We start from the raw sequence: 24,173 nt of genomic DNA on the forward strand, positions 1-24,173 counted from the left end.
CCCATAAACTCTTTTGTGTGCAAAATAATTATTCAGAAATATGTTAAATAGACAAATGGATTTCCCAATATAATCAAAGAGAATACTTTAACAGTCAATGTGATTAGATTCCAGTGTTCTTTCAACTATCTACGACAACACTTTGGAGATTTATTTTGACGTAAATATCGGTCTGGACTGTCAGGCATGTTTGTTTTGCACAATCTAAGGAATTAAAAGGCTGTCATTGTAAATAAAAATGTGTTATCTGACTTGCCTAGTTAAACAAGTTCCTAATCCTTTCAGTTGCCAGCTACACAGCCATTGAGCTACAAAATATAACGTGAAAGAGTATTTAATGGTGCATGGTAAATATGTCTATATGAGCAGTATAGTTTAAATATTTAAACTGTGAAATTATTTGGGACCTCTAAGGGGGGGTGACGCAATCAGCAAGAAGTAAATTGCCGCGTCCATGTGCTAGTTGGAATTATGGAACTACGATTTGCTATCTGGTTTAGTTATACACGTGCTGCGTTCAAAAACTTAAGTCGGACATTTCAGTGTTCCGACTAGCACGTGAACGCGGCATTTATTCTCAGCGTTGTACGTAGCAGAGCCATATGACTCTGGTACGTAGTAGCTGCAAAGACGGAAGAGGAAACGAGACACCCCACTCCCTGTTTCAATGAAAGTCAACTAGACCAGACCAAGTTGCTATTGCATCCGTGTCTATGGGAGACACACCCAGTTAAGTAGACCGGAACTGACATTTTTTTCCAATGGTAAACTGCCTGCGTGAACTGTCTTCATTTATCCACCATCTTTGGTAGCTGCTCCACGTCTCACTGCTGGCCTTGCATTGCCGCCGGTGAATCCGAACTGGAAGATGGCTGCGGTGGAACGTCCCCCAGTCAAGGAAGGGGTCCGGATAGCTTTACTCTGTTTCTGTTGGTACACTGTTAGTTCGGGAGGTAACGTCGTTAACAAAATTATTCTAAATGGATTCCCTTATCCTGTCACCGTTTCGCTCTTTCATATACTCTCAATCGTCGTCTTCCTTCCTACGTTGTTGAAGGCATGGGGAGTCCCGAAAACAGAAGTACCAACTATATACTACAAATGGTATATTCTCCCTTTAGCTTTTGGGAAATACTTCGCTTCTGTGTCGGCCCACTTCAGTATATGGAAGGTACCTGTTTCCTACGCACACACTGGTAAGACTTGTACGAGCTCTGAATCATTGGTTGACGTTTTAACTAACGGAATGTTAGCTCGCAACATTAGCAAATATTTGTATAATGCTTTAGCTTGCTAGCAACGACATCGATTGCTGTCTTGTCCTGGTCAATTTAGGCAAGCTTTGTTTAAGTCACTTGACGATTAGCCAAGGAACTTGCGTCCTCCCTTACTTACAACATACTGGGTTTGTTTGAATACCTTTTTGTTTGGGGGAGGGGCCTACCTCAACTCCTTCACTTTTGAAAGGAACCTCGGACTCCTACTCCTTCGAGTCGCTATACGTCGATAGGAAATGTACATTCTGAAACCCTTACATTGTACTTATGTTTGTCCTCTGTTGCATGCCTTTCTTTGTTCGCTTAAATTCATATTTTTTTATAAAACGTTAATCAAATACAACCACCGACTGTTTCCTCTTGCTGTTACTTTAAGATGGCAACTTGGCGCGAATGCGCATGTGCCAATTGAATCTCAACAAGGAAACGGTCGGTGCTTCACCTTTCCTGACTGGGTCGTCACTAGTTACCACAGCCACAAAGTCATAAATCCTGGCAATTTTTTAAACAATTTATCTTCTTAGAATCGGATTTTAAACCGAACCCGAATTTTAACCACTGTTAACTTTATGCCTAAATCTAACCTTAAATTAAGAACAAAAAGCAAATGTTTGTGTTCATGAATTTCTAGCCAATTTTGGCTTTCTGGCCATGGTCACTAGTGGGAACCTGACAGCTCAGAAACGTGCCCTCGGCAACACTTCATGACAATCCCTTTGTATTATACCATTCACTTCCTAATTAGCTAGGTACCTAATGTATGATGTAAGCCTTTATAAAGTTTAACTGTAACTCATTGCTTTCTTACCTCAGTAACTGACACGTATAGCTATGGTTGACGCAGGGTCATAAGGTTATGCTGCAATAAGTTCCACGTTTTGTGTTGACCAGGGGTGTATATGTGACGCATGAGACACAATGAGACTTAAACTCTTGGTGTGTAGCACAATCGCATGGGCTCCTAAGTCTTTAAACCATTGTATCTCAAAAGTCATGCTCCTTACCTTTTGTAACCTACGCTTGTCCAACTCAACCCCTTGACCTCTGTCAAGCACTGAACAGGATCCTTTTATCTATTTTCTTTGTTTCTTTTCACTCCACAGTCAAAGCCACAATGCCTATATGGGTTGTGTTGTTATCAAGGATTATCATGAAGGAGAAGCAAACCACAAAAGTGAGTAACTCAGAGAATTGATAGTGTACAAGTTGCTTTTAAATATATTTTGTCCAAGCAATGGTGATGTGGCACAATGTGAGCCTGTCTGTTGGCTCATATTACCGCCAGCCTTGCAGGTCGCAGCGTTGAGGCAAGAAAAAAACGCATCCTGTTAACACTGCAAATAGTGCACAATAAAAAAGCTATTTACAGTGCATTCAGAAAGTATGTAGACCCCTTGACCTTTTTATTCTAAAATGGAATAAATCATTTCCCCCCCCTCATCAATACCCCATAATGACAAAGCGAAACAGGTTTTTAGATATTATTAAAAATGTATTGAAAATAAAAAACAGATACCTTATTTACATAAGTATTCACAACCTTTGCAATGAGACTTGAAATTGAGCTCTGGTCCATCCTGTTTCCATTGGTCATTCTTGAGACGTTTCTACAACTTCATTGGGAGTCCACCTGTGGTAAATTAAATTGAATGGACATGAATTGGAAAGGCACACACCTGCCTATATAGGTTCCACAGTTGACAATGCATGTCAGAGCAAAAACCAAGCCATGAGGTCGAAGGAATTGTCCGTAGAGCTCCCACACGGAATTCTGTCTAGGCACAGATCTGAGGAAGGGTACCAAAAATGTTCTTCAGCATTGAAAGTCCCCAAGAACACGGTGGACTCCATCATTCTTAAATGGAGGAAGTTTGTAACCACAGACTAGAGCTGGCCGCCCGGCCAAACTGAGCAATCAGGGGAGAAGGGCCTTGCTCAGGGAGGTGACCAAGAACCCGATGGTCACTCTGACAAAGCTACGGAGTTCCTCTGTGGAGATGGGAGGACAACCATCTCGGCAGCACTCCACCAATCAGACCTTTATGGTAATAAATTAAGGTTAAATAAAATAGCAGAGTGGCCAGACAGAAGCCAGTCCTCAGTAAAAGGCACATGACAGCCCACTTGGAGTTTGCCAAAAGGCACCTAAATGACTCTCAGACCATGAGAAACAAGATAAGCTGCTCTGATGAAACCATGATTGAACTCTTTAGCCTGAATGCCAAGAGTCACGTCTGGAGGAAACCTGGCACCATCCCTACGTTGAAGCATGGTGGTGGCAGTATCATGCTGTGGGGATGTTTTTCAGCGGCAGGGACTGGGACTAGTCAGGATCGAGGGAAAGATGAACGGAGCAAAGTACAGAGAGATCCTTGATGAAAACCTGCTCCAGAGCGCACAGGACTTCAGACTGGGGCGAAGGTTCACCTTCCAACAGGACAATGACCCTCAGCACACAGCCAAGACAATGCAGGAGTGGCTTTGGCGACAAGTCTCTGAATATCCTTTAGTGGCCCAGCCAGAGCTCGTGAAGAGGGCACAACAAAAACCTATTCCCCCTCAGGAAACTGAAAAGGGCATGGGTCCTCAGATCCTCAAAAAGTTCTACAGCTGCACCATCGAGACCATCCTGACTGGGGGCATCACTGCCTGGTATGGCAACTGCTCGGCCTCCGCCAGCAAGACACTACAGAGGGTAGTGCTTACGGCCCAGTACATCACTGGGGCCAAGCTTCCTGCCATCCAGGACCTCTATACCAGGCGGTGTCAGAAGAAGGCCCTAAACATTGTCAAATACTTCAGCCACCCCAGTCATAGACTGTTCTCTCTGCTACCGCACGGCAAGCGGTAGCGGAGCGCCAAGTCTAGGTCCAAAAGGCTTTTCAACAGCTTCAAACCCCAACCATAAGACTCCTGAACAGCTAATCAAATGACTACCCAGACTATTTGCATTGCCCCCCCTTTTACGCTGCTGCTATTCTCTGTTTATTTTCTATGCATAGTCATGTGAACTCTACCTACGTGTACATATTACCTCGACTAACCGGGATACATTAACTCTATACCAGTACCCCCTGTGTATAGCCTCACTATTGTTATTTTACTAATTTGTTTTTTTTACTGATCTATTTTTTTTTTAAACTTAACACGTATTTTTCTTAACTGCGTTGTTGGTTAAGGGCTTGTAAGTAAGCATTTCACTGTAAGGTCTACACCTGTTGTATTCGGCGCATGTGACAAATACTATTTTGTTTGACTTGAACCCTATCGAAGATCTCTGGAGAGACCTAAAAATAGCTGTGCAGCAACGCTCCCCATCCAACCTGACAGAGCTTGAGAGGATCTGCAGAGAAGAATGGGAGAAACTCCCTACTTACAGGTGTGCCAAGCTTGTAGAGTCATACCCAAGAAGGCTCAAGGCTGTAATCGCTGCCAAAGGTGCTTCAACAAAGTACCGAGTAAAGGGTCTGAATACTTATGTAAATGTGATATTTTTTTTTATACATTTGCTAAAATTTCTAAACCTGTTTTTGCTTTGTCATTATAGGGTATTGTGATGAGGGGGGAAAAAACAATTTCATCCATTTTAGAATAAGACTGGAAAATGTCAAGGGGTCTGAATACTTTCCGAATGCACTGTATGTGCCACAGCCATTTAGAGGGTGGGTTCAATGTGACAAAATGTCCCACAAACAAATTAGCAAAACAACTGCATTTGTATGGATGGTAATTGTTTCAACCATACTTTTTGACTTTGGCCTACTTTCTCTTTTGCACTCTTGTCCTGTGCCTGTCTCAGGTGTACGTATCTCTCATCCCCATCATCGGTGGAGTGCTTCTGGCCACGATGACAGAGATGTCCTTTGATGTATCTGGGTTAGTCAGTGCCCTGGCCGCCACACTCTGCTTCTCACTGCAAAACATATTTTCCAAAAAGGTATGTCTTACCAGTCGGCACCCTTTGAAAAGGACTATTGTTTGTGTTGTTAGATGATGGATACAAGTATAGCACATTTTGAACTTAGGAGGACCTTTGAATGAAGTATGTGTTTGAGCAGAGGTTGTAGAATAAGTTCAAGACGTTTTCCTTTTAATAGAATACTGTATTATTTGAAGTAAAAGCACTCCTTGCAATATTCAAGTGAAGACATAATAGACATCACTCATACTAAACATGAAAACACTCAAAAGGAAAACTCAAGGGCAAGGCCTATTCATATGAAGCCTTGTTAATCCTTGCAATGCATTTGCATATTACATACTGTAGATGTGCTGTGTCATCTGTCCTACATTTTCCTGCTGTTTTTAAGTGGTCTCCCTTAAACCAATATTTGAGAAGGACATACACTCACCGGCCAGTTTATTAGGTACATCACCCCATTTATGAAAATTGATTTCTCCTACAGACAGGAGTCAGGTGGCTGTGGCTTGCTATATAAAGCAGTCATCGAGGCATTCAGTTACTGTTCGATTGAACATCAAAATGAGTGACCTAAGGAACTTTGAGCATTGCATGATCGTCAGTGCCAGACGCGCTGGATCCAGTATCTCAGAAACAGCCGCCCTCCTGAGCTTTTCACGCACAACAGTGTCATCAAAGATTTACAGAGAATGGTGCGACAAACAAAAAAACATCCAGTCAGCGGCAGTCCTGTGGGTGAAAACAGCTCGTTGATGAGAGGTTGAAGGAGAATCGTGCAAGTTAACAGATGAGCCACAAACAGACGAATAATGGGGCAGTACAACAGAGGTGTGCAGAACGCATCTCGGAACACATAACTCGTCAGTCCTTGTCACGGGTGAGCCATTACAGCAGACGACCACACTGGTTTCCACTCCTATCAGCTAAAAACAAGTGAGCACGCGATCACCAACACTGGACAATTGAGGAGTGGAAAAACATTGCCTGGAACATGACAGCGAGTTCAGTTTACTTGATTGGCCTGGTCAGTCCCCAGACCTCAACCCAATAGAGCATCTTTGGGATGAGATGGAACGGGCTGTTCACAGCATAAACTAGATGGGTGTACCTAAAACTTGTCGGTGAGTGTATTTACCCCGTAGCACATTACTCTGTGACGTGTTATGAATGACTTGATATTACTAACCCTGCAGTCAAATTACTGTAATAATTTGTAGTGTTAGACTTATATACAGGGATGTCTTGTTAATTACCAACTGCTTAGTTACCTGTCTCTCATACTTGTTGATGAAGAAAAGCATCCAACCGACAACGAATTTGTGTGACCTCTGAATTTCTAACGATGTGCCTTTTGTCTTGCTTTGAGGTGTATTTTTCTGCTCACTTGATTTCTAACGCCTCGATCAGTCAGATTACGTTTCGGTACACTAGAAGCACATTCATTTCCATTGGAACGCTGCGTTTACCTTGCAGCACTGCAGAGGCAGTTGCGGTGCGTTCTGTGCGGTGCATACTTTGGATTTATCCAGCGTATGCATCAAATTGTATGCGTAGACTTGACAGAAATAGGAGCAGAAGGTGAATGTTAAACTTTTGTTGCACACACATTAACAATTTTGGATTACATAATGGAAAAGGTTTGACTGCATAATGTATTACGCAGAATTGATGCAATGACACTGTCGGTCTGATCGAGGCGTAAGGGCAACACAACAGTTGTTTTCTGCCTAAGAAATAACAAGGGCCATGAATGAATAACCATTTATTTTTAGGTGCTGCGGGACACGAGGATGCACCACCTGAGACTTCTCAACATACTGGGCTTCAATGCTGTTTTCTTCATGGTGCCTACTTGGGTTCTGGTGGACCTCTCCTCATTCTTGGTTGAGGGGGATTTTGTGAGTTAAAAAAGGATAGGATACATTTTTCAGCTTCGTAAAGTGTATGCGCAGGTTCATACATTACGCATCAACTAATATGGTCCAATTGTTGTCCAGCTTATAAGATAGTGTTTCATCTACTGCTTATAGTGTATGTCCGTCTTATATTCACATTACATATATTCACAAGTCTACAGGATGTCACACAGTATGTACCATAAATTTGTTATCCATTTCCTTTGCCTAATCCTCAATATACCTTCACACACAACAAAATCTCTAGTATCCGGTTGCCTTTTGTTCAATTGTCACATTGAGACCACAACCTGGATATATTCTATTTTCCTAGAAAGTCATGACTAAATCCATTGTTCTCTCCAAATATCCAAGTAATCATTTCCTCCCTCCTCTGCATAACCCCTCCAGACAGGCATGTCTGAATGGACCGGCACCTTCCTTTTACTCCTCGTCAGCGGCTTTTGTAACTTTGCTCAGAACGTCATCGCCTTCAGCGTCCTCAACCTGGTCAGCCCGCTGAGCTACGCTGTGGCAAATGCCACCAAGAGGATCATGGTCATCAGCATATCGCTCCTGATGCTGCGTAACCCAGTCAGCTCCACCAACATCATGGGCATGATGACGGCCATTGTGGGCGTCTTCCTGTACAACAAGGTGACTCCCTCTGACACGCTTACATATACTTTTTTGACATTTATCCAGTCAATACAATCACTTCTTTCACCTACGGTGGGTAAACCATTCGCATATCACAATTATTGCAATGTAAACCTTGAATATAGTCGCTATCTGCACAATCAGTGCTACTAAGAAAGAAGCGCATTTGTGCATCTGCATGCTTAATGCTGAGTTTGATTTAATTGTTCATCTATTTCATGAACTAAGTTTAATTAGTTGTTGGTGACCAACATGTTGGAAATGTTCAGACACTATTGTACTATGCGGCGCGAAGTCTGTAGAGCAAAATGTTTTTTGTCATCTCAGATGCAAATTCTATAAATACCCAACATCCTATGCGTATACTCCTCACACCTTGCGATTTTGATATTTAAACTCACACGACAGTCTTACATTGTATTAAAAGGCAACCAATTGTGCTTGTTGCCGCCATGGTGTTTGCTCTGCGCTGCATGGTGGGAGGGGAGTTTCTATCAGTGGATCTGTAAGATGCTCTGAATTCCTCCCCCGCTGAGGAAAGTTTACATGCAACTTTATAACTACATAGAACTTTGTGAAATCACACAATGGTAATTTACATCAATGTGTATTTTTGTCATTCTTTGTTATATGCTATGCTAAGCTATTCACTTCTCTTCACTGCCAACAGGCGAAATATGACACCAATAAGGAAGCTAAGAAGAAGCTGCTGCCCTCCTCCAAGCAGGACACAATGTCCTTCGACAATTTGGGACTGGATAAGACGCAGCCCAATGGTTCAGTGCCTTTCTCCCAAGGCTCAGACATTCAGTATGGTCGAAGCAACGTGCTGACCGACCACTTCCAGTACAGCCGGCAGGCCTACACAATGAACTACGGCGCCTCCAACCACCAGTATGTGGTTTAGGCTGGTGGATGCCTACATGGACATATTGTAAAAGAAAGGAAGGCAAGTACTGTCGTATTGGCGGGAGAGGAAAGTATCAATCGCGAGTTGGCCAGCGTTTTGTCCCAAAAATGTTCTCCTAACATATTTTCTTTGCCTCTGCGTGTTTTATTTATTTTGATATGAACACTTAAAGATAGTTCAGTCCAAATCAAAGTTTGTCAGATGTTTTCAAACCTTAAAAGTAATCTGACATCGAGATAAGCCCATGTCAACTCTTGTAGATCAAGCTGTATGTCTCAATCATAAATGAATGTGAAAGATTGGCACCATCTAATTTCATAATTTTTTTATGGTGTCAATATTTCCAGTTAATTTGGGATTGAGGGATACCATTGGATCTACACAACAGATGGCTTGGAACATGGACTCATCTGACAAATGTTGATTTTGGAGTGAAGTTAAAGATGCAGTACAGGATCTGAAGCACATATTATACGAATTGAAAACGTTTTTTTGCAGGACGTAACATATCATACGAAATAGTTGACGTAGTCCACAATTTACGAGGACGCATTTTGGCTCGTGATCACTACTTTCAAAACTACTGGCTGAAATTTGCTTGCTGAGGAAGGGATGTTGCTGTATTCTTTTTACTGTGGAAGCTTGCTAATGTGGTAATAATTGTTACTGTAGCCACAATGGCATAGGTCCAAATAAATTGAACAGAACTTTTACTGTATATCAAAGACCATGAAATGTTTTGAATAAATTACCATGACTGTAATGCTTTGAATCAAGCTTGCACTCACAGTTATATTGACCCCAATTTTATCAGAGAAGACCTGATAATTTTACACTTTTGTGTTTTTGCAGAGATTGGCAACATTTTGGTCCTATACATGTAAAAACATTTGCCCAGAAGACATTTTCTTGTTGGTCTTTAACTAGTGATGGAGGCATGGCATGAAAATGTATGTAAACGATCGTAGTTACAGATAAATTGAGAATCTTTCATTCTGTGGTTCCATATTTACATTTTAGTTATTTAATCAATTCATATCTGATCTGGTAAAGCTGGGGTTACATGGGTCAAGTAACTGAGATGCACCTAGTTTTGTGGCAGACCAACTTGGATCAGGTATAAAAGTCACTAGACTCCACATGCTTTTGCCGGTTTGTCATTTTTCTTCCCAATATTCACACTTAAAATCGTCAGATTGAGGAATAGTAATTTAGCCTACAGGGAAGAGCTGTTTTTCAAAGCTAATGTGGAGCACCTGAACTAGTTAACTGGTTAAGGTTTGCACATTGTAAATAAATGAAAGATGTGACAGAGAGACTGTGACTAACTCTTGTGTGGAAGCTCTATTATAGTGTACAGCTGGAGAACGGATGGTAATAATGTTATTAACCCCATTAACTTAAACGTTATACTTGTTGAATATAAAATTCATATTCTTCTAGTCTACATTTTTCATTTGAGTTTGCTTGTTTCAATTTGTTGCAGAACATTCCAGCATTGTAAGTGGACAATTTCTTTGCTGTTTCCTAACTGCAGGGATGTTCGCTCTGACTGTATTTATTGCATGTCTAGCGACTAATGTATTTTGGGCAGCAACACATTTTTGCTGTTTGCCATCAATACAAATAATAGCATTTATTTGGATATCTTCTACGGTATGTACTGAATAGCACATAGTTCTGGTTGGCTGCACAGAGATGATCCAGGTGTATTTACACATTTGTAGAACTGTATGTATGAGCTTGTGTGGAATTCTCAGGTAGTTCCAAGCTTATTTCATATTCCATTTAGTGAAGCTCCCGTATCATTTGGTTCAGTAGGTTTGGTCTGGTTACGTAATGAAATTCATACTGGCGTGGTGATTAGGCTATAGAGATTTTAGTACATGTGACTAACTTATGCCTGTTATCTGCATGTCCTCATGAATTTATAGTTTTGAATTTACCTGTCATCTATTGGATAGTGTTAAAGTAAACAATAATTTGTAGAAATCCAATGACAGTGGATAACTTCAATATTAGGGTTTGATTTCACCTTGGCTTATAAAGTATGGAAGATCAAATGTTGGAGCCATGATTGGATTCTTCTAAATCCCATTTGTCACCTTTAACATGTAGTAAAATTTGAGCCCATTGTATTATTTTGCGACCTATTACTGTGCTGACATTCTGTTAAACTGTCTCAAGCTTTCCTCTTAAATCTATGGTTGAGTTTGTCACGTCCTGATGCGAGATGCCAAATGAAAGAAGCTACGTAGCTCAAGTCAATATTTATTGGTCGCTTACACACTTATCGCAGGTGCAGTGAAATGCTTATGTTTCTGGCTCCAACAATGCAGCAATATCTAGCAATACAATAACAATACACACATACCCCCCCCCCCCCCCCCCCGAAGGATTTTGACTCATCTTAAAAGGCTTGTGTGACGCAGTAGCACGGAATGATGGAATCTGATGTATATGTTTAATGTAAAGCCTAATATTTGACTGTACAGTAAGCTAAATAACATTTTGAACATGCGATTTAGAGAAACTATTTTCGTTAAATCTGGGATGGCATTTGAGGTTATGACGTTATTTACTGGAATGTACATTTGGCTGTGTGGGGGTTTGCTTTGTAAAAGTTGTATAAATTAAATTTTTCCTGTTTTTAAAGGATCTTGAAAAACAGATTTTTTTTTACTGAAACAATGTTTATAGATTTTTATTTATGGTGTCTAGGTACAGAAAAGTGTACATAAGTGCAACCATGCACAGTCTTGTCTGCTTACGTTTTTAGATGTAAATGTAAAAATAAATAAATGCATTGTGAAATGAATATGACTTTCACTGACTTTGGACAGGTGGGTGCTTACATTGGTAAGTCCAAAATCCCAAATATATTACTATAACTTAAGTACTATTGTTATAGTTTACATTAATTCTAATGATATATTTTATGTTCAATAAATTGTTTTCAATTGTTTATAATAATCAGGACTAGTATGAACTTTAACTCAACTCTACAGCCTATCCAATGTAAAGCTAGTGCTACCTCGGATCAAGAACAGACTTCTTTTTACGAGATCTCAATATTCCCCCTCCATTTCTTACTTTCAGGCACATCATGGGTATTTGAATATTGCTTGGATGAGGACAATGGAGTACCACCATATGAGTCATACTACCCATAAATCATAGCGGTCAAATAAGGAAATGGTTCCAGTTGTTTTTCCACCATTTATTTTCCCATAGGGGATTTTAGAAGCTGTGTTTCTTATAGGCTTACCCTGGTGTGACGTTTTGATAACCGTGTAAATCTCTCTAGGACAACGTGATTTTTTTTATCAACATATTCACCTGTATTTACCCACCCCCCTCCCCCAAATGCTAATGTGGTTATCATAAAGAATTACAAATGCCATGTTGATCTGGACAAGATTGCCGAATCAAGGCAAAGGTAAGAATCTCTGGATTAACTATCTGTTAGCTACATTTGGTAATGAATAAATTGGCTAAATGTCTTTAAATTGACCATTCTGTCTTGCGCAAGTTTTAAATTGACATATTGCTTGTTAGCAAAGGTGTCAGCTAGAGATGACGTGCAAGAGATTGCAGGGATTTGTAGTCTCGCATGATGCCCACTTTGATGCTAATTAGCATTTTCGAATTTGAGAGTAAATAAAGCCAAGCTCTATTGATAAAAGTAATCTGGTCCGAGAGAGATTTACATGGTTATCACGCTAGGGTAAGTCTACATGAAACAGCCTTTTTATTTTTTTAAGTGTTTCTAAAATTACCTGTTGAAAAAACAATTGGAACCATTTCCCTGTTTGACTGCTAGGTTTTGTGGGTATTATGACACCTCCCCTGTGGAGCTCTATAGGGATTTGTATTGGTAGAAATAGCTCCACCTTGCCTTCTGATGTCCAATGTTAACTGTGCCATAGGGGCTAGGGCACAAGTCAAACTCATTCCACAGAGGGCCAAGTGTCTGCAGGTTTTTGCTCCTCCTTTGTACTTGATTGATGATATAAGGTCACTAATTAGTAAATAACTCCCCTCATCTGGTTGTCTAGGTTTTAATTTAAAGGAAAAAACAAAAACCTGCAGACACTAGGCCCTCAAAGGAAGGAGTTTGACACTCCTTGGCTAGAGCTATGGACTTTCCGTCACATTTCTCTAACAAACTATTACACAAAGACTTGGGCTGCTCCCATTTGGAAAAGTAATATATGGCCTTATATATCAAAGAACGTGACATATATTTGAAAATATGTATTTAAATAACGTACATTTCGCACCCCCCTTACAAAATTCTGTGGTGAAAAAAGTACCTAATTGTCATACTTTAGTAAAAGTAAAGATACCTTAATAGAAAATGACTTAAGTGAAAGTCACCTGGCAAAATACTACTTGAGTAAAAGTCTAAAAGTTTTTGTTTTTAAATATACTTAAGTATCAAAAGTAAAAGTATAAATAATTTCAAATTCCTTATATTAAGCAAACCAGACAGCACAATTTCCTTTTTTTATTTTTATTGACGGATAGCCAGGGGCACACTCCAACACTCCAACATAATTTACAAATGAAGCATGTGTGTTTAGTGAGTCCACCAGATCAGAGGCAGTAGGGATGACCAGGGATATTCTCTTGATAAGTGTGTGAATGGACCATTTTCCTGTCCTGCTAAGCATTCAAAATGTAACGAGTACTTTTGGGAGTCAGGGAAAATGTATGGAGTAAAAAATACATTATTTTCTTTAGGAATGTAGTAAAGTAAAAGTTGTAAAAAAATATAAATAGTAAAGCAAAATACAGATACCACAAACAACTACTTAAGTAGTACTTTAAAGTATTTTTACATAAGTAATTTACACCACTGTAAAAAATAATAACATGGATATGTATTTTCATTATGCAAAATGTACTCAGAACATTAGGTTTTCTTGTTCAGTGCATTTATTGCTTTGAAATGTATTCCAGAATGAAAACAATGTACATGGCATGTATTTAAAAACCATACATAAATCTCACACGTAGAGATTAATTATTTTCTAATTGCATTTGGCAACATTATGACTACTTTGTTTCTTGTAGCTACTGTAGATGATACTTGCCATCTCATTTTGAGATTAGATTGAGATGGCGTAGATAACTATTGTAGGTTTATAATGTGTTTGACAAGTTTTGAAAATGCACAGAAGCCTATGAAAGTATGAATGTTTATTTTCGTACACTATATTTGCGGCTGCCCATAAGGTTATGGCATCACATTGTACAGGAAGTCTAAAAGCTGCAACCACGCCCTAGTTCTCATTGATGGCATTGAGGTGGAGCGTGTGCCCAGCTTCAAATTCCTGGGTGTCTACATCTCCGGGGACCTCTCCTGGACCCTCAACACCTCAACCCTGGTCAAAAAGCCACAGCAGCACCTGTACTTTTTGAGGAGGCTGAAGAAGGCCTGCCGGTCTCTCAAGATCCTGGTGAACTTTTACCGCTGCACGGTCGAGAGCATTCTGACTAACTGCGCCACAGTGTGGTTAGGCGAATGCTCCATGGCCGACCAGAAGGCCCTGCAATGGGTGGTGAAAACCGCCCAGCACATCACTGGTGCCCAGCTCCCTGCCATCGTAAACCTCCAGCGCAAGCGGTGTCTGCGTAGGGCGCGAGGCATCATCAGGGACCCTTCACATCCATGCTACAAACTGTTTGCCCTCCTACCATCAGGCAGACGGTACAGGTCTCTACGTTCCCGCACTAGCAGGCTCAAGAACAGTTTCTTTCCAGCCACTGTAACCCTGCTGAACTCTGTGACACAGCACTAGCCATATCCACCCGCCCACCGCTTAGTACTGCCTCTCAGGGACCTTGTTGCATTACTCTCTTTGCACTCTTCACGGTAATACTGGACTCTGATATTGCTTTGCAAAGTCTGATTAAGGACATTATTCAGTTGTACATGTACATGTCTACCTCAGTAACCTCATTGCTGCTATCCCTGTATTTCAGTTGCATGCCTCCTTGCACTTTCAATTTGCCTTCATTGCACATTTAGACTTGCCATTTGCCTTCATTGCACATTTATACATCCCACTTTATAATATACAATCTATTTAATTGTTTCACTTGTACATTTTTTTTGTTCTTTTATTTGCACTTCTGGTTAACTAACTGCATTTCATTGTACTGTACTTGTTTAATGTTTAATTATTTTGCTCCTTTGCACCCCATTGTTTCTATTTCTACTTTGCACATTCTTCCACTGCAAATCTACCATTCCAGGGTTTTACTTGCTAGATTATTGAAGTTAGCATTCTGTTAGTTTAGCGCAATTACTGGAAGTCTCCCACAGTAGCCAGCTCCTCTCAAACAGGGAAATAGACCTAACTTCTCCAAAGCTGTGTGGTTGGTCATTTATAGTCTTACAAAGCTATACATAGTAATACATATTTTATACATTCATTAATTTTACTAATAATCATTTGAAACATTCTATCCACTTCCTCATTTTCTGTCCCATTGGCACATAGAGATGTACAGAGATCGCAACATTGTATCTGTCTCATTATGGCGTCTGTAAGCACTTACTAAGAGGGACAGCGCCATTGAGACAGATGCAACGTTGCGATCTGCTGGTTACTGTACCGGCAGACTTCCAGCAATTGTGCTAAGCTAACGATATGCTAACTTCAATAATCTCCAAACTGCACGCAGAGACATAAAAATGGTATTGATGAGTTCATTGAAATCTCACAGTATCCCTCTAAAAATGTATACCCCATAACAGGGTTGGGGTCAATTTCACTTTTTTTACCCCTTATAGTCAGATGGCTAACAAAAAAATGATATGGGTTATGGGGGCAATTAGACAAAATTCAATGTTTGTGGCCAAATCCTCTCAAGTTAACAACTCTAACCATGGATTACAGTTTCTACTTTCAGGGTAAGGAACCATATGACTGGCTATAAGGTGTAAAAAAGTTAATCCCTTAATTGAATGTATAAATCGGTCATTGCAAATAGGGCATTAATGGTCAAGGATTTCTTATTAAACTGAATCTGATAAGCTTTTCACATAATGGTTTTTCAATTTAAAAAAAAATATATACAGTATCTCTTAATTTATGAGCCCAAACCCAACCCCTAACTGTTCTATGTGCTCTTTATCTTCTATTTGTTGCTTCCACCCACAGATGCTGGCAAGAGTGCTTCCCGGGTGTAACAAAGGGACAAGTGGGAACGGCTTACAACAGTAAAATGGCTGATTTAAGAGGTAATGAGAGAAAAACATTTAATGAATAGGATGAAATTAAGTTTTTATTGTTTTGTGTTTGTTCTAATGTTTTATTACCATGGCTACAAGTACCATGACTACAAGTATCACTGAAATATTGCAGGTATTGTAACATAAGGGACATATACAGTGTCTTTAGAAAGTATTCATACCCCTTGACTTTTTCCACATTTTATCGTGTTACAAAGTGGGATTAAAATGGATTTAATTGTCATTTTTTTGTCAACGATCTACAACATTTGTAAAAAAAAACGTGAAAAATAAACAAATATCTTAATTAGATAAGTATTGCCATATATAACTTTTTTGTATGGGCTGTTCCACTCTTTAACCTTCTCACAAAGTATACACATTTTTCGGCTGCTTTGAGGAAAACAACACAGAGTCGATGACATGGGCCCCCGCTGCTCACGAAGACTGGGCTCCCGATCTCTGTAGTCAACGTGAGTAGGACCTTCAAACATGTTAACCTTCGCAAGGCTACCAGCCCAGATGTCATCCCAAGCCGCGTTCTCTGAGCATGCGCAGACCAGCTGGCTGGAGTGTTTACGAACATTTTCAACCTCTCAATATCCCAATCTGTCATCCAACTTGCTTCTAGATGCCCACCATTGTTCCTGTACCCAAGCAAACTGAACTAAATTACTATCTGTCATCATGAAGTGCTTTGAGAGGCTAGTCAAGGACCATATCCCCTTCACCATACCCGACACCCTTGACCCATTACAATATGCATACCGCCTCAATAGATCCACAAACGACGCAGTCGCTGTTGCACTGCACATCCCGCTGTCCCGCCTGGACAAGAGGAATACCTATGTGAGAATGCTGTTCATCAACTATAACTCATCTTTTAACACCAAGCTCGTCACTAAGCTCAGGGCCTTAGGTCTAATCTCCTCCCTGTGTGACTGACTGGCCGACCACTGGTGCTGAGGGTAGCTGACCTGAAATGGTCTCACCACATCAACACCGGGGTGAAGAAGTGCCTCTACAACCTCAGGCGGCTGATGAGATTATGGAAGGAACTTCTACAGATGCACCACTGAGAACATTCTGTTTGGCCACATCACTTCCTGGTCTGGCAACTGCACCGCCCTCAACCACATAGCTCTTCAGAGGGTGTTGCAGTCAGCCCAACGCATCACCGGTGGCACGCTGCCTGCACTCCAGGACATTTACAGCGCTCTGAGTCAAAGGAAGGCCAAGAAGATCATTAAGGACCTTAGTCACCTGAGCCATGGACTGTTTACTCGGCAACCGTCTAGCAGACGGAATCAGTACAGGTGCATCAGTGCCAAGACCCAGAGACAAAAAAAACTGCTTCTATTACCAGGTCATCGGATTGTTGAACCGCTATCACTAGCCGTCAACCAGGTAATGCTCACTCACACAAGCTATCACATACACACCTCATACACACACACACACACACACACACACACACACTCTCTCTCACACAGCTAACGCTGCTGTCCCATGTCATAGAGACATAGAGACATTGAACCATTGGACCCTACCTGTTTCACACAGAGTATTTAAATACTGTATATCCCCGGCATAGCTCATTCTAATACTTCTACTACTGTACTTTGTATTTGGTTACACTGTTTATACATACTGCATATTTATTTATATACTGGATTCTTGACATAGCTCACTCTAATATATACAGTGGGGAGAACAAGTATTTGATACACTGCCGATTTTGCAGGTTTTCCTACTTACAAAGCATGTAGAGGTCTGTAATTTTTATCATAGGTACACTTCAACTGTGAGAGGCGGAATCTAAAACAAAAATCCAGAAAATCACATTGTATGATTTTTAAGTAATTCATTTGCATTTTATTGCATGACATAAGTATTTGATCACCTACCAACCAGTAAGAATTCCGGCTCTCACAGACCTGTTAGTTTTACTTTAAGAAGCCCTCCTGTTCTCCACTCATTACCTGTATTAACTGCACCTGTTTGAACTCATTACCTGTATAAAAGACACCTGTCCACACACTCAATCAAACAGACTCCAACCTCTCCACAATGGCCAAGACCAGAAAGCTGTGTAAGGACATCAGGGATAAAATTGTAGACCTGCACAAGGCTGGGATGGGCTACAGGACAATAGGCAAGCAGCTTGGTGAGAAGGCAACAACTGTTGGCGCAATTATTAGAAAATGGAAGAAGTTCAAGATGACGGTCAATCACCCTCGGTCTGGGGCTCCATGCAAGATCTCACCTCGTGGGGCATCAATGATCATGAGGAAGGTGAGGGATCAGCCCAGAACTACACGGCAGGACCTGGTCAATGACCTGAAGAGAGCTGGGACCACAGTCTCAAAGAAAACCATTAGTAACACATTACGCCGTCATGGATTAAAATACTGCAGCGCACGCAAGGTCCCCCTGCTCAAGCCAGCGCATGTCCAGGCCCGTCTGAAGTTTGCCAATGACCATCTGGATGATCCAGAGGAGGAATGGGTGAAGGTCATGTGGTCTGATGAGACAAAAATAGAGCTTTTTGGTCTAAACTCCACTCGCCGTGTTTGGAGGAAGAAGAAGGATGAGTACAGCCCCAAGAACACCATCCCAATCGTGAAGCATGGAGGTGGAAACATCATTCTTTGGGGATGCTTTTCTGCAAAGGGGACAGGACGACTGCACCGTATTGAGGGGAGGATGGATGGGGCCATGTATCGCGAGATCTTGGCCAACAACCTCCTTCCCTCAGTAAGAGCATTGAAGATGGGTCGTGGCTGGGTCTTCCAGCATGACAACGACCCGCAACACACAGCCAGGGCAACTAAGGAGTGGCTCCGTAAGAAGCATCTCAAGGTCCCGGAGTGGCCTAGCCAGTCTCCAGACCTGAACCCAATAGAAAATCTTTGGAGGGAGCTGAAAGTCCGTATTGCCCAGCGACAGCCCCGAAACCTGAAGGATCTGGAGAAGGTCTGTATGGAGGAGTGGGCCAAAATCCCTGCTGCAGTGTGTGCAAACCTGGTCAAGAACTACAGGAAACGTATAATCTCTGTAATTGCAAACAAAGGTTTCTGTACTAAATATTAAGTTCTGCTTTTCTGATGTATCAAATACTTATGTCATGCAATAAAATGCTAATTAATTACTTAAAAATCATACAATGTGATTTTCTGGATTTTTGTTTTAGATTCCGTCTCTCACAGTTGAAGTGTACCTATGATAAAAATGACAGACCTCTACATGCTTTGTAAGTAGGAAAACCTGCAAAATCGGCAGTGTATCAAATACTTGTTCTCCCCACTGTATATATACTGCTGTACATATCATTCTTAGTATATATTGTGTAAATTCTTCTGGTGTACAAATCTGATTTTAATGTCTATGGTACATACGTATAGATTGCATTTTGATTACTGTTACAGTGCTATTTGGGTTATTAATTTGATTCTTACCTACGTATTTTTTTTTTCTGTACTTTTTTACGAATATTTTAATTATTTGATACTTGTTTGACATTTTACTGCATTGTTAGGAGCTAGTAACACAAGCATTTCGCTGCAACTGCTATAACATCTGCTAAACTGTGTATGTACGTGACCAATAAACTTTGATTTGATTTGTACCGGTACATTCCTTTAAAAGGAACGGGTGGAAAGTCCCTCCAGACGCTTTCACCAATCCAATACTTTTAAATGCATGAGTGGAAGTGAACAATTGCACACTTCTGGGTGAAGGGTAGAAAATAGGAACACAACCTAGGGGAACTAATCATCTCCCTGGGGATGAGTCCCTCTCTCTCCCATGACCTCCATGACAAAGTTCAACGCCTGTTTTTGAGAGTAACTGCAGTCGCAAGTATAGTTGCTGGACAGTGTTTAGAATTCAGTCCAAAGTTTTGAGAGAAACACTTGGACACATCCTGCTCCTCTGAGGTTGTTTACAACTCTGCAGAAGAGACATCAAAGTGTCTGATGTGAAATGTCTGTTACTTTGCGTTTGTTGCCCCTTCAGGGTATAGAGTAGATCCGGGAGATTAAACTACATCTTGTGCATTAACTGCCTTTGAGCTTGATCCATTAGCCCCTCAAGGGTCTATGGCACAGTAACCTAACGTAACAGGGATAACCCACTGTTAGGGGTCATTTTTTCACCAACAACGAATTCGGCAGGAGAAGTTCTTCCCCCTTTTCATTTTCAATGAGGGAACACAGAGAAATGTGTGGGAGATTGTGGGAAGGTGAGTGGCGAGAACGCTGCTAGCAGAGCGGTAGAAAAAGTTGAGCTCTGCTCTACTTTATGCAAGTTTCAAGAAAATAAAAGTATTGGTGTGATTCATTGTGAAGGGGAGGCGCCACCTCTGGCCAAAACCCTATTTAAGTGAAGTCCCCACTTCAGTTTTTCAGGGGAAACAGAAGTATCCCTGAACTGGCAACATCCGCTTTCTGCCAACACCGCTAAGGGTGATGACACAGTGACTCTATCAACAAGGGTCTTGGTTAGAGGCTCAGTGCAAACAAAAACTAGTTTTTTTGTGTTTTATACATATTTCCACACTATAAGGTTGGAATAATACTGTAAAATTGTGAAAATGATGTTAATGTACTTTTAGTGTAAGAGCTGTTTGAAAAGGCTGCCTGAAATTTCTGCCTGTTTGGGTGGGATGCAATTTTGGTCTGCCTGGTGATATCACCAAATAGACCAATAAGAAAGAGAGTTCGAAACCTTTCTGCCAATAGCTAGTTTTCCGTTTGAGCCTCCCCGCTCAGACCAATCCCAGAGAGTCCTAGCAAAATTCTTGCTTGAAGAATTGCTCTTTGCTAAGAAGTTATTTTTGTTAATTTTTGACCATTTTAATTAAAAACAATCACAGTAAGGTACTTAATTGTTATCCGGAAATTATTTGATATTGTGATAAAAACGGCTGCATTGGACCTTTAACCAAGTCATGAACAACCTCTCTGTGGCCACAATGGGGAAAAACAAGGGGTCATCTCAGGCCAACACTAGACAGGCTCAAAACCTGATCATTCTGTAGACCCACTCTTTGCTCATTGATATTACCAATGAACTTAAAAAGTCTGAATTGGTTAGCGGCACTAAACACACCTGGTGTTTATACAACTGATCTCTTTAACTTCACAATGTCATATTTATTGTTTGTGTAATACTTATACATTGCTGTGATTGAGCCAAATGCTTGAGCCCATAGTACTATCTATAATTGAACTGTTACATGGTTCATTTGTTTAATTAATCTACTGTTTTTTAAAGTTATATATTTAAAACAGGTGAATTGCCACCCATCATCAATTATATCGACAGAACACATTGTGAAACTGGATATCAGACAACTTGTGGGGAGTATTGGCAAGCTTTGTCCCCCCTGGGTGACGTGGGCGCACTGGGCGACTGTGGCGGGCAGGTGAATTATGTTTTTTATGCAAGGCGCTTCACAGAGGTGTGAATACATGGGTGTTTGTAATGTCTCCTTGGTAGTGGAATGTCCTTTGTGATGATTTTACTGGCAACATGGGTGCTTTGCCTTTGCGACTACTGTAAAACACTTTAGAGAATCTCTGAATCTTACGGAACAAAGTCCTTCTCAGGAGGATGTAGATCCAAGGGTCAAGGATGGCGTTGACCGAGGCGATCCGAATAGCCATCAAATCTGCATGTGAATTCTCTGCCCATGTTATCTGGTTAGAAAATACGCGTACCTACAGCAGAATAAAACGAGATGTTAGGTGTACTGCTTCCCTCTTAGGTAACCTACATGAAAGCATAATATTAAGACAAAACGTTTCTTACCACCAGCGGCGCTGAGCAACCTAAAACAACCACGGAGGTCACCATGAGCACCGTCATCATTTGCGCTTCCACACCGGAGGAAAGCGCTCTCCAGCGCGCCCGTGTGCTCCCTCTTGTAACTGGACTTTGGATTTTCCTGCGACGCATTATCAACAGAGTGCCACAAACGACAAAGTTGAGTACTATCGTCATCAATATCAATAAAAAACTCACACTGGCATATAAAAACGAATATGTTGCAGGCAGTGTCTTATCAGCCCTCCAGTTGATGAAGCACCACGTTTTGGAGGGCTGACAAATGCTTCCAGCCATGCCCATCACTGGGAGACAACAAAATGCAATGTTGCTGAGATAAATGCAAAACAAGCACTTGCGTGCAAAATGTTGGTCAATTCCCCATCTTTGGTAAGTGTAAGGGCAGCATATCGCGAGGTAGCGCTCAGCAGACATTGCGCATATAATACTTAGCCCAGCCACTCCGAAGAACAGCAACAAAAAGGAATGGAATTCACAAAGGTCAGTATTATCATATAACACATTTTCATTGAGGTAAGTTGCTATAGTGATTGGGCTGGCCAAACAAGTCCCAAGCAGATCCGTAACAGCCAAACCACAAACTAGGGCGAAGAACGCGGAGGATTTGCGCTCCTGCTTAGATCCAGAAAGAGCGGCTATTGCTATTATATTTCCAATGACACCAACTGCAAACATTAATACGGGTACAGCCATCGCTTCTGCTGTCTTGTCAGGCAACGTATGTGTAGAGGAATTACGTGTATCGTTCATGTTTCCAATCCAGAAGTAGGCTATCAAATGCACGCTATTTGTTCTTTTTTAGATAGCCGTTCTTTAGGCTACTTCATAAGTCCATTCAAATCCAAGCAGATACTGCGACAGATGTTTGTCTTGTAAATTCCACGTTTCATGTTTGCTGTTGTTCAATAGCCTAAATTGTCCTCAACCTCGCCAAATGTCCAGTGGATGGAAAAACATGAAAATGCTCTCTTGACTCATATACCCAGCGGGGCGTCTGTGTTGATGTCAACGTCTCATCAGCAAAACCCAGACTGTAGATGGATGGTAAGAAAGAACACTGTATCCTTTTAATGTCCCATCATAACTAACAGTTGTCACTTGACTCGCCAAAAACCTGCGTAATCTCCGGTGCCCCTCTGGGTCAGTATTAACTAAGTTCTCGAGAAAAACCTTTAGGCTTCCCCTCAACCAGCCATCATGAGCTTGTTGATTTTTTTTCTCACAAATGATGTGATTTATTTGTGATTTAATTTATCTCATAAATAATTTATTGAAAGGAGTTGTTCTCTTGGTTTTATCCATTCAAATGTCGCAACTTCCAAATTGTGTAAATACCTTGAAGTTAAATGAATAACTAACTATCCCAAAAAACTAAAAAACTAAAAACTAAGCTTTGTCATGGTACTACACAGTAACATGAACACAGTTTATACAAAGCCTGAGTCTCAGCTGTGCACCTCAACCAAAGATGACTGTAAATGGTAGTGAAGTGACATCTATGATGGAAGGAGACAACGTGAACGATGCCAGTGCACTTAGTGCTGTCTCTCTCCCATGCCACTTCTCCATTATTGGATGACTAATTATGTGTTTAGATGGGGCCCCATGACCAAGGGTGAATGTCTCAAACACTTGTTAAAAGACAGAATACAACACCTCTGAGAGGGATGACTTCACTGGCACATAACTGGCCTCCTCTTATATACAGTTTATATCAGCAATACACGAAAGTGGCAGGCCTAGCCATAGCACTCAAGTTGGCCTTTTGTATACTGCTCACTCAAGTATTAAAAAGCTGGGTACCACACTGTGGGTCAAATCGTGTTGCTCCTACACACCTGATCTAAGCACCCAGTGGAATTCATAAACAGCCCAAACATTTTCAAATTCACCTCAGAACACTTTCTCCTTTAACTGGAAAAAAAGACTTGTATGACAAAAACATAATGTGATGAATGCTTAAGCTGTGACTCTCATTAAAATATGATTTTCTCCTAAAATACCCAGCTAACACATAACGTTCTGAGAACCATCAGTTTCTTAGAGCTTGGTGAAAGTGTGGTTGTTCTATAGTTATTTTGCATACAACCTTCTCACAACTTTCTAGGAATTGTGTAGGTTAGTTTCTTGGCTTTAGAACAAACATTCTTATTTTCTTGGCATCAAATCCAATTTTATTTGTCACATGTGCCGGATACAACAGGTGTAGGTAGACCTTACCGTGAAATGCTTACTTACTAGCCTATAAGCAACAATGCAGAGTTGTTTTTTTAAGTAAGAAAATATTTGCACAAAAATACAAAATTATATATTTTTTTTAAGTAACACAATAAAATAACAATATCGAGGCTATACCGGTAATTGAGGTAATATGTACACTTCCGTTCAAAAGTTTGGTGTCACTTAGAAATTT

General features: G+C 40.8%; 2 protein-coding genes across 2 annotated transcripts; one reads left to right on the plus strand and one right to left on the minus strand.

Moving 5' to 3' along the window:
• Positions 1–784: 784 nt before the first annotated feature.
• Positions 785–9,988, plus strand: LOC139540852 (solute carrier family 35 member E1-like). The gene is made up of 6 exons (XM_071344861.1): positions 785–1,196; positions 2,381–2,451; positions 5,077–5,214; positions 6,972–7,097; positions 7,506–7,751; positions 8,425–9,988. Exons 1-6 carry the CDS (start codon positions 869–871, stop codon positions 8,659–8,661), a joined length of 1,146 nt encoding a protein of 381 aa, XP_071200962.1. The 5' UTR covers positions 785–868; the 3' UTR covers positions 8,662–9,988.
• A 9,385-nt stretch (positions 9,989–19,373) lies between these two features.
• Positions 19,374–22,771, minus strand: LOC139540853 (prostaglandin E2 receptor EP4 subtype-like). The gene is made up of 2 exons (XM_071344863.1): positions 21,725–22,771; positions 19,374–21,633 (listed from the first exon to the last, which is right to left on the minus strand). The coding sequence occupies exons 1-2, from the start codon at positions 22,508–22,510 to the stop codon at positions 21,367–21,369; spliced, it is 1,053 nt and encodes a 350-aa protein (XP_071200964.1). The 5' UTR covers positions 22,511–22,771; the 3' UTR covers positions 19,374–21,366.
• Positions 22,772–24,173: the final 1,402 nt, after the last annotated feature.

This window comes from Salvelinus alpinus, chromosome 16 (genome assembly GCF_045679555.1).
Source record: "Salvelinus alpinus chromosome 16, SLU_Salpinus.1, whole genome shotgun sequence".
Taxonomy (NCBI): domain Eukaryota; kingdom Metazoa; phylum Chordata; class Actinopteri; order Salmoniformes; family Salmonidae; genus Salvelinus; species Salvelinus alpinus.

What these genes read in the sequence shown, in the direction of transcription:
- LOC139540853 (XM_071344863.1), bottom strand. Translation starts at nt 22,510, where the DNA reads ATGAACGATACACGTAATTCCTCTACACATACGTTGCCTGACAAGACA. An exon ending in GTTGCTCAGCGCCGCTGGTG is followed by an intron (nt 21,634 to 21,724) that starts GTAAGAAACGTT and finishes ATTCTGCTGTAG; the next exon opens with GTACGCGTATTTTCTAACCA.
- LOC139540852 (XM_071344861.1), top strand. Translation starts at nt 869, where the DNA reads ATGGCTGCGGTGGAACGTCCCCCAGTCAAGGAAGGGGTCCGGATAGCT. An exon ending in TGTTTCCTACGCACACACTG is followed by an intron (nt 1,197 to 2,380) that starts GTAAGACTTGTA and finishes TTCACTCCACAG; the next exon opens with TCAAAGCCACAATGCCTATA. An exon ending in GCGTCTTCCTGTACAACAAG is followed by an intron (nt 7,752 to 8,424) that starts GTGACTCCCTCT and finishes CACTGCCAACAG; the next exon opens with GCGAAATATGACACCAATAA.